Below are 18,332 nucleotides of genomic sequence, written 5' to 3'. Positions count from 1 at the left end.
GAAGCATGACGAGCTTGGTGGAGACAGTTTGGACTCCACAATCAGCATCATTCCAAATTTCGAGGGAAATGGATGTCACTGATATTTATAACTGAAAGATTTCGTGATAGATGTCCTAGTCGCTGGTCAAATGGGTTTTCTTTATGAGCATGAACGAACCGGTGGAAGTAAATGATCTTAAATTACTTTTCAATATGATGTCTACGCATTATTGTTTATTATCAATGGTTCTAACTTATTATACATAGTATTGATGTTAGTTCAAACATGAGATAAGGAAATGAGTAATATGTGAAAAACTGACAACCAGAAAGAGCTCTTACTACAAAAGCCTCCCAGGGCTAGAGATAGTGGGATGTGAGGAGTCCATGGCTTCAGTCTTTAATAATTTCCATCTGAACACCATAGTCCTTATCATCAAGGTATTTAACAGAATTCAGCTGGCCACAGTGAACTTTCACAAAAAAGTAAATGACTACAAACATAAATAATATTCAGATGATTATTATATATTAATCGTATGTCCTTCATTGTTTAGTCAACGATTTGTTGAATATTTTCGTCTGGTTTCCTCTCCCAACATTAAAAAAAAAAAAAAAAGCCAAATCATTTCCTTGGCTCTCTCAGCACCCACTCCTGCATCTCTCCATCACCAAGTTCAGTACGCCCATGAGTGGATTAAACTATAGAATTCATGATTAATAAACTGGAATCCTCGCCTCTCACAGCTATCTTCCTTCTCTTATTCTGAAATCATCTTCCCATTACCTCATTAGCTCTTCAACTAAACTTCATTTTCAATTGTTTACACGTCAGTGTTAACTCAGAAAACAACAAAATATATATATATAAAAATCGGTTACAATGTACAGAAGCAGAAATCATGTCCAATCACACTAACTAACAGCAATGTCTATATCATGCCCTCGTAGTATCTGGCAGTATCCAACGTAAGACAACTACTCGTACATGGCAGGTCAGTCTAATGCTCACTTCTATTATTACCAAAATAAATTGCTGCAGCGGACACAGGGACGTCACAGTTAACGAAAGCATACTGCATAAATGTGTTACGGAGTGGCAACCCAGAGCTGAATTTAAAGAACAAGTTAACCAGATAACTAGACTGAGGGATGAAATCCGTAAATATGGCGGACAAAGCAGAGAGGTTAACTACCAGTAAGTCAAAAAGGAAAAAGTGAGCTGACAAGCGAATGTTCCTGCTGATCATCTTTCCTAAGCTATATCGAATCTTATGCAAGTAGCCAGATAAAATACCTAATCAGTAAGGCGGCCTTAAAGGAATTTTCTTAGTATATACTATCAATAGTCCAGGTCTCACAGCTGAACCTTAAAACCAAGTAAATCATTTTTTTCCATTCTAGTCATTTTGAAAAAATGCAACTTGTTGTAAAGGGGATATTTATATATCCATTTACCCCAGAGCATCCAATGAATGACAGTCACAACTGTTTTTCGGGTAGTAGATTTTGTTTCATTTCTGGAGAAACTACCGAGCAGTAAATCAGCATCAAAGAACTTAAGCAATTATATCTCCAATAAGGATTTTCATACTACATAAATAAAACACGTTTATGTATCAGATGGTTTATTATAATTTAGGCTATTATGGTAAGATATAATTTAAAGATGATGTAAGATGATTTAGAAGCATTTGCGGTGGACAATGCCGGGACCAGACTCATCGTACTCTTCCTTGGTGATCCACATGGACTGGAAGGTGGACAGAGAAGCCAGGATGGAGCCACCGATCCAGACGGAGTACTTACGCTCGGGAGGAGCAATGATCTTGATCTTCAGGGTAGAGGGAGCCAAAGCAGTGATTTCCTTCTGCATGCGGTCAGCAATACCAGGGTACATGGTGGTGCCACCAGACATGACAATGTTGGCGAACAGGTCCTTCCTGATGTCAATGTCGCACCTCATGATGGAGTTGTACACGGTCTCGTGCAGTCCAGTGGACTCCATACCCAGGAATGAAGGCTGGAAGAGAGCCTCAGGGGCACGGAAACGCTCATTGCCAATGGTGATGACCTGACCGTCGGGAAGTTCATAGGACTTATCAAGGGAGGAAGAGGCAGCAGCCACATTCATCTCACTCTCGAAGTCCAAGGCGATGTAGCAGAGCTTCTCCTTGATGTCACGGACGATCTCACGCTCAGCCGTGGTGGTGAAGGAGTAACCACGCTCAGTCATGATCTTCATCAGGTAGTTGGTCAGGTCACGACCAGCCAGGTCAAGACGAAGGATGGCATGAGGGAGAGCGAAACCCTCATAGACAGGCACCATGTGAGAGACACCATCACCAGAGTCGCACACCTGGCCAGTGGTACGACCAGAGGCGTACAGGGACAGCACGGCCTGGATGGTCACGTACATGGCGGGAAGGTTGAAGGACTCGAACATGATCTGTGTCATCTTCTCACGGTTGGCCTTGGGGTTGAGGGGAGCCTCAGTCAGCATGGTGGGGGACTCCTCAGGGGCGACACGGAGCTCATTGTAGAAGGTGTGGTACCAGATCTTCTCCATGTCGTCCCAGTTGGTGATGATACCGTGCTCGATTGGGTACTTGAGAGTCAGGATACCTCTCTTGCTCTGGGCCTCATCACCGACGTAGGCGTCCTTCTGACCCATACCGACCATCACACCCTGGTGACGGGCACGGCCGACGATGGAGGGGAAGACGGCGCGGGGTGCGTCGTCACCGGCGAAGCCGGCCTTGACCATGCCGGAGCCATTGTCACAGACAAGAGCCACACCCTCCTCGTCGTCACACATGGTTGTGATGGCTTACTGAGACAAAACTCCGTCTGAAAACAGACAAATTATATACAGATAGTTTGTTTGTTTTTGTAAAAAATGGGAAATAAATGTTGCTTTGACTGAATTATATACGTTCATGTAAATTTATAATCTGAACTGCTTCGTAGTTTACTTAATATCTCTGCAGCCTGGCATCACGTGGCTGGGGCACGTACTACTTGCTAGTACAAAAATTATATTCCTTATGCTAAGTGAAACACACACACACACACACACACACACACACACACACACACACATATATATATATACACACACACATATATATATATATATATATATATATGTATGTGTGTGTGTGTGTGTGTGTGTGTGTGTGTGTGTGTGTGTGTGTGTGTGTGTGTGTGTGTGTGTGTGTGTGTGTGTGTGTGTGTGTGTGGTGTATGTACGCCTGGATATATTGCACATTTGTCTTATAGAACAGATGTTTAAGACACTTTGCATTATGCTATTATTAACCGTTTTGTTGCAAGATTTATTCCCCTTAACACTCACGCCTCGGCAAGTTTTCCAGTGGGCGAGTAAAATCTAATTTTAACCAAATTAAAGTAGATAAGCCGTCCAGGAGAGTGTTTTGAGTTACTGGATAGTGTTTTTGCGTTAGCAGAAATTGAATCCCTTGGTGCTATCATGAGAGCTAGAGAGTTAAGATTTTAATATTTAACAATTTATCTTTTTTCTAGCTCTCAATACAGACGTTTGGCAGAAACAAAAGTAAAATTATGACCACTGCATTTAGGACACTAAGTACATTGATCTGACATGCCACAGTAATATAACTGATATGCTCTGATTCGGGTGACGGTACGACAGATTAGTTTCCCAGATACAGCCACAATATAATATGGCAACTTATTACTGGGAATGGTTTACAAACGAATAATTCTGTTTTTTAACCTATTGTTGGACAGAAAGTCATTTGGCAATAGGCCTAGGCTTTTCAGGTAAGGGAATCACCTTTCCCACAAATAATTATGTATCATTTTCTGCAAAGCGGCTAGACTTCAGACAATATCATTAACAGTAAGATATAATAATTCTACTTGAACGCATATGCTTGTAAAGCTGTATATGGTTAACGTTTCCTTAATATTTAGGAAAGTCAATTGGCTTTCAAAAGTCAACATATGCATGTGTAATAACGCCAATCGAAGGGCGTTAAGATTAAAACAGTACAATGTTGTTACTCAGGAAAAATTATAGTGCCTCGTATCAAGTAAGAAAAAGAACACTTATAATGTCCAACAACTCACAGCCAACTATCAAGGATTTGCATCAAGTATCATAGAAGAGTCAACTTTCTTTATGGAGCGTGTGGTTTATCTTGGCTATCACAACAGTACAGATAACGGTACTGTTAATTTTTTTACCACAAAGAAAAACTGCAACACTATCACAAAACGTCAAAGTATGTTACCACACCGCGCACTCAATGTCCCTTTATTTTTTTGTCCCGCGTGTGTCAGCGAAGAGGATGCTTTCCGTTAACACCTACCCGTTCTGAGTCTAGGGGCGACTAAAGAGGAGGGGGACAGACCACCTATATATATACTGTGTGAAAATCGTACCAGGGGAAGAATGCGGGAAGAAATTCTTGCCAGGCGAATTCTATTTCTTTTTTTCCCCTTTTCGCTTACCTGTGTGGTGGTAACGAGGCCAGATAGTGGTGTCTTTGTTGTCGGGATCCCCGACAACTTTTCTCATTGTTGCCAATGGGTTTGGTCATCTACAGGTAGAACGTCTCAATTAATCGTAGAATTTCAGCTTATTTGAAAGAACGACTTTTTTGCAAAAGCTCCAGTGGTCAGACAGAAGTGAAATATTCTTATTCATTATGTATATCAAAAATATTCTTGATAATCCTTAAAACAGCGACAAGATACTTCTTTTTAACCTGCCTTTCTTCAGTGAATTAGAACATTTTAAATCGGTTTGTATGGTGCAGTGGTGAAAAATAATGTAAATAATACCAAGTTTAGATAGTGTTATTAAGAAGTAACAGACTTGCTTATCATTCGCCCCTGGCGTAGTTCCTTACCCTTTAAGTCCTACCATATAATATATGATATTCGCCATGGCTCACTAAGACTTTTTTGTGCTTTAGCATCAAGATTTGGCCTAGGTAACCCTTTGCTTTACTGAACCATGTACTGTATATTACCTAACGTGGCAAATAGAGTTCAACACTTTTTATCCCTTTATGCTTACTTCTTTTTCATGTTATTCTGACTATTGTCTGATAATTTTTCTTAGTGTAGGGGAGACTCGCTGTAGTGAAGAAGATGAGTTTACTTTCAGAATAGCATTTCGTATGAGCAGGACGGCGAGAACAGTAAAGACTGTGTCGATCTATACTTATATTCTTAAGGTTTTGCGTTCACCTATGTTGATAATGAAAGACAAAGGCAGTCTTGCATGGAGGCTTGGTCAAACGATTGTTCCACGTATCATCTAATGTCCTGGTCATGATGTAACAGGTAATGTAGGAAACTCCTAAAACAGACTTCCAACTGAAGCAATAATACAGGCGTAGACAGTAAAGTGGCGTATGACGGAAGAAATATTGTTACCGCTCCCAGGTTTCTGCGGCCTCATTCCTTGTTTTGCATCTACCTCATCGCAGAAAGGCCAGGTAAATCTGTGTGTGTATGTGTGTGGGTGGGTGTGTGGGTGTGGGTGTAAAATTCATGTTTCTGCGGAGCTGCCAGTCAAGATGAGAGGCAAGAGACGACACTAGATATAATGAGTGTCCAGATATCAGGTGTTGGGGCCTGTCTTATGCCAACCCACCTCCCATCCCAACCACAACACACCCCCATTCACCACCCCACCTCTCACCTGCGAACCTACATTAGCCCCTTCACTACGATGATGTATAATTTAGTTTACTCTTCCCATCGATATTATTCCTGTTAGAAAAAAATATATCGAATTGAAAGTGTTAATGATGATTGATTCATAATAGCCTGAGAAAGTTAATAGTGTCAACATTAACTTTCTCAAGATTTTGGCGGTACCTGCATTATATTCATTTCCTAAGCTCTTTTATTTAGCTAAGAGCGAGACACAAGATCTTGCGAGAGTTGACTAATGTGTTCAAAGCATAAAATTAAATTCAGGATGTGAGCGTGTTTGATTGTACTCTCTTTGCCTTCCTTTAAACTTTTGGTCTTTTTGTTTTTAATTACCGTGAACTGTCCATATCGATGACCTACGAATATACCCAGATATGGACGTGCTGTGCCATTAAAAAACAACATTAATTACGTGATACAGTTTTTCCTTTTGAATTTCCGTGTTCTCTCCACTATGATTGCTCATTTGTCTTTCTGCCTTGTTCTTGGAGCTTAGGTTAGTGTATGGATTACCTTGGCAATCTAAGTTGGCGAACAGTGAATACAAAGTTTAGTAGAAAATCATTGGCTTTATTCCATAGACTTAACAGAGGGGTAGACAGGTATACAAAGAGACAGCCAGAAGATGGATAGACGTATAAAAAGAGAAACAAGGTAACTAAAAATATTAATTGTACATCTTACTTTCAAACTCTTAGAACCGCTAGTATTTTATGAACCGTTTATTAGTCTTTTAAGAATGAGTCGTGGTGGTGGTGGGCAAGTGTGTCTGTAGAGGAGGGGATGGTAAGCTTTCAGACGTGACCAAAATAGAGCAGCTTCTTTGAGAGGTCCTACTTCGGGGTGCCGGGGTATGGGACTCGCGGCTGCAGCGGCTTTTCGTCCCCCTTTTCCCACTTTCCGACCCATGCACTCGCCCTCCCTGTTCCCCTGTGCCACATCTTTACCTTCTCATTCATCCCCCTCTCCCTGTCCATTCCTCTTCTTTTCACGCCCCCTCTTCCTGCAACCCCTTACCTTTACCCAACAACTCCTTTTCTAGCCCCCCCTTCCCCCCTTCTGTCCATATAGTCTCTCCTTACCCCCTTCTTCCTATACACCCCTCTCTCCCAGCCACTCCCCACCCCCTCTCCCTGCCCTCCCTCTCCTTGCCCATAAACCCAAATCTCCCAGCTTCTAGCCCCCTCCCAGTCCACTGCGCTTCTCAGGTTCCCGCGTTTTTCTAAACTGGGAGGTGGACATCAGTGGTTTCTGCGGTCCGGCACTGCACCTTGCCAGGGTAAGACAAGAACATGGAGAAATGCCAGGCTACTGTTTACTTGGTGCAGGGAGTGATAACTTACCGTCAGTGGTCTTCTTAAGCCACATTTGACAAATTACTTTCATTATAATTAAGACCACTCAGTTTTTAGTGCTAAATTGGATCCTATCGCTAGTACATGAATCAAATAAGTAGGAATTTAGGATAAACAAAATTAATCCTTTTAACTGCCTACACTATAAGAATACTCTCCTAGCGCTGAATGAAAACGTCTGGTAACGGTAGTAGTGTGAAAATCATATCCTTGGGCTGAAAGGGTTAACGCATTCAGTATGGCGACGTCTTTTCACGGTTTATTTTTTTTAACTACCCCCAGACGATTTTACTCAACTATAGCAAGTGTCTCACTCTCACTCTTGCATGCATACACACTTCCCTAGGTTAAATGTGTAGTACAGCAATTTCACAGGATTAAATCTGCACATCAACCAAGCATACATATCACTGTTGGTTTCTCATCCTCAGTACCTTAACCCTTTCAGGACAACTAAGAATTTGTGTCATTTATTCTTGAGGCTGCCAGGCAGTTTTATTCAGCTTAAGGGACACTCCTCGTAGAAGAGAAATTAATGAGGGATGTATCCAAGCCCTCTAGTATGAAATTCTATCCTAAGCTGTTTTAAAAATTGTCAGGGATATAAAGAATAAAATGAAAAAACTACATCCTTTCGGGGTAAGTAAACCTTAAAACAATGAAAACTGAATATATGTTTTAGTTCTTGCAGCAATCAGCTGTCTGCCAACATAATCACATTATTCTGCTAATTTATTAGATTTTTGTAAGATTAAAGTGTTCGATGAAAGAAATGCTGTTAGGCAATCAGAGCGTCCCTTTCTCCTCGCGGCTTCATAGACATTCAGATATCAACGCGATGGCAGAATACTGGGCTTGTGACAAGGTAATCGGACTCTTAAGAAACAACTTCATTGTATTATTACTGAACTTTTTCAATGCGGGATTCTTATTTTTCTTTACATTTCTTGTTATTACCAAGCAATTATAATCACCTCGGAGAGCTCCCGAATATTGTGTGGCAAGTAATAAAGGCCAAATCTGACCAGCACAATTAAAAAAAAAATCTTGGGCTGATTAAAAATGTCTGGAGATGGAAAGACTAGCATGAAAATAGGGATCATCGGATTGAAGAAGATAAAATGCAGTTTTTACTTCAGTTCGTAGTGTTACAAAGAAAGTTTGAAGTATCAACCACCATTACGCAGGAGACAACAGCATTCACGTGAGATGTCAGTTATGCTGTAATTTCTATAATACAATGATGTACATTTTATCCTTGCTATTTCCAGTCGATTTTATTCTGATCAGGAGAGGCTTCTTGAACCGAAAGCTTTAGGTATATCTTCACTAATATCTTTCACTACCGGGGTACACTCCAAATGTGAACATTTTGTCTGGTAGCAGCAATGAGAAAAAAAAAAAATGCTTCCTCGTACTGAATGGTCTAATGGAGTCGCTTAGTACAAGCAGGGTATCAACTTCACTTGCCTAAATAATGTTTAAAACCCTCTATCTTAACACTCATGCTATTACGATTCACTCCTAGCTGAGTAAAAGCGTCTGGAGTCAGCTGGAATGGTATAGGATACGAGAATTATCCCAGTTATGAAAAAGTGAATCGCATCAGTGTCAACACTGAGGCTCCCATTACTTACTCTTAGCTGACTACTGTCGTCTACGCTAGCAGGGATAGAAAACTAGAGTTGTCCCAACCATGAATGGGTTAACAACTGAGGTATTATGACAGCCATAAACAGATCTTATTTTCGTAAGAGATTATATGAAATCCAAGCCATTACGACACTGATAAAATGTAAGTATAATCAGAAATACCTATGATCTTAATACCCATTCCTTTCCCCATAACCAATAAAACAAAAAATACAGAAAAACATGACCAAAATCTTTTTCCTTAGAAGAATACAAGTAGTCAATAAATGTAGCATGGGTTTGGTATGAACTGTATCATAGCTTCTTCACTTTTATTGATATTATACAAAAACAAAACAGTGAAAAAATCATATTCTCCATCTGACTTATTTTCCCTACGTATATTAAAATATAATGTGTTTCGTACGTTTAAATTATAGAATAAATGATACTTACAGAATGAATGTAAAAAGAACAAAAAAAAAAGTTGCGACACAAAGGTATATCAACACTCTCAGGCTCCAGCGACATACCACCAACCGAAAAATATATCGTCTATGTTGGCCAAAATAAAATTGTTCAGGTAACCAAGAAAATGTTAATGGAAATGGTATAAATACTATCAGGCTTCACTGACTATGAGAAGGGGTGAGTGATGTAACCAGGTTAAGGGGGGAAAAAGACAGACGCGCAAGTAGCAAACATTAGAAACACTTGCGATGAACAATGCCAGGACCAGACTCATCATACTCCTCCTTTGACACCCACATGGACTGGAAGGTGGACAGAGAGGCCAGGATGGAACCACCGATCCAGACGGAGTACTTTCGCTCGGGAGGAGCAATGATCTTGATTTTGATGGTGGAGGGAGCCAGAGCAGTAATTTCCTTTTGCATGCGGTCAGCAATACCAGGGTACATGGTGGTGCCACCAGACATGACAGTATTTGCGAAGAGATCTTTCCTAATGTCTATGTCACATCTCATGATTGAGTTGTACACAGATTCGTGGATGCCAACAGATTCCATACCCAAGAAGGATGGCTGGAAGAGAGCTTCAGGAGCACGGAAGCGTTCATTGCCAATAGTGATCACTTGACCATCAGGAAGCTCGTACGATTTATCAAGTGAAGTAGAAGCAGAGGCTACATTCATTTCACTCTCAAAGTCCAGGGCGATGTAGCAGAGCTTCTCCTTGATGTCACGGACAATCTCACGCTCAGCTGTGGTGGTGAAAGAATAGCCACGCTCAGTCATGATCTTCATTAAGTACATGGTGAGGTCACGTCCAGCAAGATCAAGGCGAAGAATAGCATGGGGAAGAGCATAGCCTTCGTATACGGGGACGTTATGGGTGACACCATCACCAGAATCACATACCAAGCCTGTAGTTCGACCAGAGGCATAAAGCGACAGCACGGCCTGGATGGCCACATACATTGCAGGCATGGCAAAGGTTTCAAACATGATCTGCGTCATTTTTTCACGGTTGGCCTTGGGGTTGAGAGGAGCTTCTGTCAGTAATGTTGGTGATTCCTCAGGGGCGACGCGAAGTTCATTGTAGAAAGTGTGGTGCCAGATCTTCTCCATGTCGTCCCAGTTGGTAATGATACCGTGCTCGATGGGGTACTTGAGAGTCAGGATACCTCTCTTGCTCTGGGCCTCATCACCGACGTAGGCGTCCTTCTGACCCATACCGACCATCACACCCTGGTGACGGGCACGGCCAACGATGGAGGGGAAGACGGCGCGGGGGGCGTCGTCACCGGCGAAGCCGGCCTTGACCATGCCGGAGCCATTGTCGCAGACTAACGCACTCTCCTCTTCGTCGCACATTTTTTGCGGCACAGGCACGACTGGAAAATGCAAACATCAATAAACATCATTAGTAATGGCATGTTAAAATATACTGAGACATCGAAAATTCGTTTTTTTAAATAACTGATGCATAATGCAGCATAATAATACGTAATATTTTTGCAGTAGCTGATCAAAATAATCATTTGAAGTCCATAATTCGTCACTTGGAAAAGACGAGAGTATAAGAAAAGCGAAAGAAAGAGAAAAAAAGAAAGGAGTTTTAACATGGCCAAGCCGAGATCCAACGTAATGAATAAGAAAGTGAAGGAAGAAATGAAGAGGAAAATAGTATGGGAAAACGTGGAAGGAAAGGGGAGAGTCAGCAAAAGAGGAAGGAATGACAGCCAGCATTTAATTCAAATATTTCCATGTAAATATTGGATAAATCATTTATTGATTCAAATATTGTATTTATGATATATAAATATGTTCTAATTAATTATTTCATGGTAATACATAACAAAAATTACTCAAGCTAGACTTTGATCAACTCTTTTCCTGCATGCAAAATGAGAGACAAGATGTTTGCTATTCATTTACAGACCACAATATTCACATCTACTTCCTTGCCGTCGGATATAACAAAACACCTTTGATTTGATGGGTCTTGTCTAAAATTTGCTCATAAATATTCGTTTCACATCAGTAAAGTTCACACCTTAGATCCACGCATAATAAAGTATGTTAAAGTATAATACAATACAGGCAGACCTCGTCATAAGTCGCTTTTTCTTTACAAACATTTTTTTGTACTGAGTTCACAGCAAATTACAGAAAAATAGTTCTTATATTTCCATTGTTACTCATGAAGCTGATTTGCAAGTTTCCCCCAATTTACAGCATTGGTTTCATGAAAAGGTGATGATATTTGTTCATCCACTTCACCAGTTAAGTTTATACATTTATTTCACCAGTAACACATTAAGCAAACTGACACTTTATTTCAACGATGTTCCTGTACTGTACTGGCCTCAACCCATGATGATTTGACTCTCTCTCTCTCTCTCTCTCTCTCTCTCTCTCTCTCTCTCTCTCTCTCTCTCTCTCTAGAGCTGAGGTGTGGAGGGCGACCTACCTGTAAGAAGTCCTGCTGGCGTAAACCCAGCTGCGTTCAGACTCATGCCCTTATATACAGAGGCCCCGACCACAAAAGACAAGGAATGTCCACGCACTCTTCACATGGGCCGCCCTGCCTTTGTCTGCATTCCGGGGCTTGAGCGACATTGTTCGGTCTCGGAGGGGAGGGAAGCGTAGGCCCCTAACCCCAAAAATAAACCACACGGACCATAAACCAAGGGTCTTCAGTGTTTGAGTTCTAGTTCTGATATTTATAGTGATTAACTTCATTCCACTGTTAATAGTGGCATTGAATTTACTGTGGCAGTGTGCTGTACAGTCCTAGATAATATAAAAAATACGGTCCCATTACAATTCTATGCAGCCGGAGTCATAACTTGCACTGGTACCGATTAAATCCAAATGAAGTTCGCTGCAGGACCACCTTCTCTAGAGGAGTATGATAGCAAAGCTAGCCGAAATGAAGTCGGGAAGTGGTGTATGTATTAAGAAACGTGCATGTGACAGTGGTAGTATTTTATTTTCTTTGTTTGTGTGCGTCAGACATCGGTAACAACCAGCAGGGTGAAAACATATGCTGGTATATGAAATGATATGAGACCACATACTCTAAACATAGTTGAATACTCGGCTTTCGAACTTACTCTCAGGGCATCCACAGATCAGGTAAAGATTGCGTTACCACAGCGCCGTCCTGACCTGACTTCTATTTGACCATGAACAGATTAATTATGCGTACCTGGGTGTGGTAACCTAATGACTGTCCAATATCGGCGACATTTCTCACCCTTATTAAGAAAATATAAAATTCTTATCACCAAGAATTTAAATTTACACCACCAGAAAAGTGTTGCTTGCCTCGTCCAAGACCAACTCAATACAGTGGGTATGCAACACAAAATAAAAATTTTACGTCGCTAGTGCATCGGCATCTATTAAAAGTTTAGCGATAAGAATGATGCTTTGATGCAGCCTTTCTTCGTGAGAGATCTAATATCACCACACTGGACAAGCAGTCATTCATGATGTAGTTAACTCCTTCAATATAATTACGTCTTTGGTATCATGTTACTACCGAATCGTCTTTATTTACCTTAGGGTTGACACATGATTGATGTTGTTGCTCAGGCTCCCGGCTTATTCGAACATGAATCCTGTGAATAGTAAGCTGACGTTGCCCTTCTGTATTCCACCATCTTTCTCTCCGGGGACAGGGAGGAATTTAAGGGATGTTAGTATAAGCGGTCAGCAGAACCACCCAGTTATATTGGTGTCACCAGGTGAAGACATCCCTCTGCAGCATCCACCTGGTTGTGAAGAGATTACAAACTCCATTAGCACAGTAACTACAAGAGGTCTCCCCCCAGGCTATGAATAAATAAATAATAAATCCCATGTTGTAGCACGAATGGAATATAAGACATCATAGTGGGGAAGGGGTAGAAGTAATTATGCTGCTAGTACCGGTAAGGTGTTGGACTGACACACTGCAGCTTCATATTAATGATTCCGTTCGTGTTTCTTTTTTTAATATTATGCAACCGACTATGGGCATGAGGCCAAGATCCAGTAATCCACTTATGACGCGCCAACAAAGGATTGTTCCCAAAAATCCACACACCAGTAATCTGGCACCTAGGCACCAGTACAAACTGATTCTAGCGTCATAACCCAGGAATACCACACTTAGATCTTGTGTCATGGTATTAGTGGAGGTATTTTTATGACGCGTTGGTGGGGCTATACGGAGGAGAAGTGAACACAGCATTATGGAACCCAAATCCACAATCTCTTCCTTGCAACAATCACAAAACATTATCTGGTCTGTTCTGAAATTTCACTGCAGTCTCTTTCCAAAGACAAAAACTTCGTAATCCATCATGCATTCCCAAAACTGAAGGATTTTTATTTAGAAAATATTCAGACGAGTTCGAAAAGACTTCACTCGATCTTTAATGGGAGAGTCCTATTCTACAAGTGACCAGTGATAATAACTAAAATAGATAAATGAAGAGTAAAGAGTGGGCTCAAATTTACCCAACAATATAATCTATGGGTAAGGTTTATTTTACTAAGTGACTTGGATTATAAATTCGGCTGTTACATGTCGTAGTGCGGGAGGAGATTGGTATTTAGCAGAAATTTTACACCGGCTCTGATGACCATCGTGTAGTCAAGAGACATAAAAACTAAGCCTCATTCTCTTTAATCAGACGCATCCGTACAGTCTCAGTATGTGGTGGGTCACGGTCGTTAAAATGTTAATTGGCACTAAGATTCCTTGCGTTTGGCAATGAATGAGGGCCGATTTTTTGTTGGCTTAAGTGGGTCCCTAGCACTTTCTTCTTTGGACGTTTATTTTGTGTGTTAAATCTCACTAATAGGTTCTATGTTGCATATGCTCTTGTAATATAGACAGAGATTGCCTAAGTTATACATAGGATATATTTAACACGCTATTTATGGAAATAAGTAGATAAAGATGCGCTTGAAAGTCCCAGAACTTACGAGAATACGGGCCAATATAATTCTATAGGATGCTGTATTTCGTGTCTTACCAGTTTCCACTCTGCCGTATAAGTGACTGCTCTCGAACAGCATCATGATATGCTAAATAGCTGTCAAACAATGTACAAAGCTTTAATAATTACCAGAAAGTAAAGTCACATAAGTAAAAATCACATCCTACGACAGGATAGGACGCCAGCAACTAAGAGTTTTAAGACGACCTTTAAGCTAATTCTAGACAGGGGTAGACAACAAGTATAAAAATGTCCACTTAATATGTTACCCTTTTTTGAACGTTCATTCACTGTGATGTCAACGGTATGTTACAGCAAACTATAGAGTGTCACTGCTACCTGTAAAGCTGATTTGCCTCTGTTTACGCGAGCAGTTCTATAGCAAAAGTAGTGATTTTTAGGAACATATCACCGACATAAACGAGGACTAGCTATATAAACTTGGCAGATGCTTCTCCTGCTGGCCTCCTTGGGTCAGGACGTTGTACTCTGTGTGGAATAGGAGACTTTACAGCATCTCTGTCATAGAAATTATTTTGTATAATACACCTTAACGATCTATTGCAAGTTATTTTAATACGCCTTCATATCGACATAATTTGTATCAGTAACATACAGAAGGATACTTGAGTGTAATGTGCGGAATAAATCACTGAAGAATAGATGCAACAAAGTCTCCAAGGTCGCTTTGAATAAAACTTGGGGACTCGGCACCAGGGAGTCCTGTCGCGACTACGGATTCTATTCCTGGCGCCTGGCCCCGAGCTGCCACAAGAACCAACGCTGACCTGCTTGACAAGGCTAACTGGTGGCCAGGAAAGCCCACACTAGACCTCCCTCTCACCGCTGCGCTCACCTTGCTTAATTACTTACACCTTCATCGTATCACTGATGTCTACTGGAATATGACAGATTATTTATATTTTTCCAGCCTATGCGATGTGATGTCGAAATACACTGGATAAATCCGATAATGTCTACTGGAAGATGTCTCTCCCCACAAAATGTATTTTTGGATCATATAGATAGATAGATAGATAGACAGATAGATAGATAGATATATTGATTGATTGATAGATAGACAGATAGATAGATATAGATATATAGATATATACTGGGGCTAAAGTATAAGGCTTCATACTTCTCGTGGAACATTTTTCCAAACTGATGATAGTCATCAATAACTTTTGATAACTATGACATTATTATGAATTCCATTACCTATCTCACTTGGAAGACAACATTTGATTATGGATTAACGTTATGTAATTATCATTTGATATCTCTATATTTTTTTTTCCATTTGAGTATAATCAAATATTTGAAATACCAAAAACATTACCTGCTTCCGACGTATTAAAAAGGGGTTTTATCATTTCTTTTTAAAGTTATACATACGAGAATTAATAGGAGGATGAGCATCATTGACGTGGCTAATTAAAATGGCCTTTTTTAATCATTTTATATAAAAATATACATATATTTAATATATATTCTACATTTTTAGAAGCATTTACGATGAACAATTCCTGGGCCGGAATCATCATACTCTTCCTTTGTAACCCACATGGACTGGAAAGTGGACAGAGAGGCCAGGATGGAGCCACCGATCCAGACTGAGTACTTGCGCTCGGGAGGTGCAATGATCTTGATCTTGATGGTGGAAGGAGCCAAATTTGACAACTCCTTCTGCATACGATCAGCTATACCAGGGTACATGGTGGTGCCGCCAGACATGACGATATTGGCGAAGAGGTCCTTCCTGATGTCAATGTCGCACCTCATAATACCTTGGTACACTGTCTCGTGGATTCCAGCACACTCCATTCCCAGCAAAGAGGGCTGGAAGAGGGCCTCGGGGGCACGGAATCGCTCATTACCAATGGTAATAATCTGGCCATCAGGAAGTTCATAAGATTTATCAAGAGAAGATGAAGCAGCAGCCACATTCATCTCGCCATCGAAGTCTAAGGCGATATAGCAGAGCTTCTCCTTGATGTCACGGACTATCTCACGCTCAGCCGTGGTAGTGAAGGAGTAGCCACGTTCAGTCATGATTTTCATCAGATAGTTGGTCAGGTCGCGACCAGCCAAGTCCAAACGAAGCATTGCGTGAGGAAGGGCATAACCTTCAAAGACTGGGACGTTATGAGTTACGCCATCACCAGAATCGTTAACCATGCCAGTAGTGCGACCTGAAGCATAAAGAGACATCACAGCCTGGATGGCCACGTACATGGCAGGCATGCCAAATGTTTCGAACATGATCTGTGTCATCTTCTCGCGGTTGGCCTTGGGGTTGAGAGGAGCTTCAGTCAGCAATGTTGCAGATTCCTCAGGGGCGACACGCAGTTCGTTGTAGAAAGTGTGGTGCCAAATCTTTTCCATGTCGTCCCAGTTAGTGATGATACCGTGTTCCACTGGATATTTGAGAGTCAGGATACCTCTCTTGCTCTGGGCCTCATCACCGACGTAGGCGTCCTTCTGACCCATACCGACCATCACACCCTGGTGACGGGCACGGCCGACGATGGAGGGGAAGACGGCGCGGGGGGCGTCGTCGCCGGCGAAGCCGGCTTTGACCATGCCGGAGCCATTGTCACAGACAAGAGCCACCGTGTCCTCGTCGTCACACATTTTGATGCTAAGTTATGATGTCAGCAAACCACCTGTTGTGAAAAATATCAGATAGGTAATCTCAAACATTATATGTTTTATGTATGTGATATACAGTATATTAAATACTGGTATTTAAATAAACTACAACCGGTCAGTCAATTTTGTTTCGTAAAAAAATAAAAAAATAAATAAATAAAATGCAAACGTTCTACATATGAGTTAAATGTCTAAATGTAATTCAGCATACACTTGATTCAGTTCAATACAGTCCTAGTTCTGGTGGCATCAGTTAATGTCATTCATTGATAGATAGTTTATTTTTAATTCAGATGCCTTCTGGTTATGATGGAATACCAGTTCTATGTAATTCCATACCGCAACTTGAATGGATCATTAATTATGTCATATATTCATTATAAGCTAACTTATTAAATGATGACAAGATATATACCCACTGTATATTAAAAATCACTGATTTCCATTTGTTGACTGAGCACAACCTACCTGCGTCCTGCTGTGGGTCCGTGATCGACTAAGACGTTGGACACAGCAGGTGCCCTTTATATAGGGATCCCCTCTGTGGTCAAGTGGTGTTGGCAACAATACAGACTAGGCACCGCGTTCCCGAGGCACCTACACCATTACCCGTACACAGGGATTAACGAGATCCTGTGATAACTTTGTGTGTTTACGATAACTCTTGCTATGGTTAAGATTTAGTTCTCTGTAGCGACTGAAAGAGATTGGTCCCGCTGATCAGCCCAGAGGCCCAAGTGGAAATGGAAAGACGCCAAGTGCGGCAGTTAGATTAGTTTTACCTTTTTCTTTTCTTTTTTTTACATGAAGGTCGATGAACTAGTTAACAATGTATTAATGCCATAATATTTTTTTTGATTATTATTTGGAGAGGGATGTTGCTGAGAGCTTTCATTCTCAGGAACTCTTACATATGGTATGGTATCAAAATTCACTTCTGTCACACAGCAATCCGGTACGATGCAAAAAAAAAAAAAAAAAAAAATCATATGTTGATTTGTTTACCATCATAAGAGGCAAGATAACTGTACTTAAAAAAATTAATGAATAATAATAAAAAAGGCTTACAGCGCCCCCTTGGGAAGGTAGGGATTCGAGGTTTGGCTACCGAGACCCAAAATATTTAGGTGCAGTAGATGTACGTCCTTGGCCGCATTTTACATGATAGCAAAATATCCCGACGCCATTAGAATTCCAACTTTTGCTGGTAACATGTGACCCTCTCCGATCAGACTGTACCTGCCCTTCAGGTGTTCAATATACATAAATCTACAGTATACATATAGATATGTTTAAAAAAAAATGAAAACGCAAAAACCAAACTCGCGTAATAATAGCAAAAAGTTTAATGCAAAAATCTTTACCTTCTGAAAACACAAAAACCAGATCTAAGCTTCTTCCTATTCATCATCATCATCATCATCAGCAGCAGCAGCAGCATGGCCTTTTCCTCATGCCTAAGGGAAAGTTAAATGCATAAACAAAATATAAACCGCAAGTACAAACGAAGTAGATGCGGGAGCTTCAAGGCCC

The 18,332-nt window shown here is 40.9% G+C and overlaps 3 protein-coding genes across 3 annotated transcripts; all 3 read right to left on the bottom strand.

The window, feature by feature from the left end:
* Nucleotides 1–1,665: 1,665 nt before the first annotated feature.
* On the bottom strand, nucleotides 1,666–2,799 carry LOC145407835 (actin-2, muscle-specific-like). The gene has a single exon (XM_080278690.1). The coding sequence runs from the start codon at nucleotides 2,797–2,799 to the stop codon at nucleotides 1,666–1,668; it is 1,134 nt and encodes a 377-aa protein (XP_080134816.1).
* A 6,591-nt stretch (nucleotides 2,800–9,390) lies between these two features.
* LOC145407737 (actin, muscle-like) lies at nucleotides 9,391–10,521 on the bottom strand. The gene has a single exon (XM_080278611.1). The coding sequence runs from the start codon at nucleotides 10,519–10,521 to the stop codon at nucleotides 9,391–9,393; it is 1,131 nt and encodes a 376-aa protein (XP_080134737.1).
* A 5,126-nt stretch (nucleotides 10,522–15,647) lies between these two features.
* Nucleotides 15,648–16,781, bottom strand: LOC145407868 (actin, alpha cardiac muscle 2-like). The gene has a single exon (XM_080278722.1). The coding sequence runs from the start codon at nucleotides 16,779–16,781 to the stop codon at nucleotides 15,648–15,650; it is 1,134 nt and encodes a 377-aa protein (XP_080134848.1).
* Nucleotides 16,782–18,332: the final 1,551 nt, after the last annotated feature.

The sequence above is a fragment of the Coenobita brevimanus genome, chromosome 74, assembly GCF_032717465.1.
Source record: "Coenobita brevimanus isolate Jiangsu-jjx chromosome 74, ASM3271746v2, whole genome shotgun sequence".
Taxonomy (NCBI): Eukaryota; Metazoa; Arthropoda; class Malacostraca; order Decapoda; family Coenobitidae; genus Coenobita; species Coenobita brevimanus.
This window is presented reverse-complemented; position numbering and strand designations above follow the sequence as displayed.

Bases quoted from the DNA above. Each gene is read 5' to 3' on its own strand.
- LOC145407835 (XM_080278690.1), bottom strand. From the start codon at position 2,799: ATGTGTGACGACGAGGAGGGTGTGGCTCTTGTCTGTGACAATGGCTCC.
- LOC145407737 (XM_080278611.1), bottom strand. From the start codon at position 10,521: ATGTGCGACGAAGAGGAGAGTGCGTTAGTCTGCGACAATGGCTCCGGC.
- LOC145407868 (XM_080278722.1), bottom strand. From the start codon at position 16,781: ATGTGTGACGACGAGGACACGGTGGCTCTTGTCTGTGACAATGGCTCC.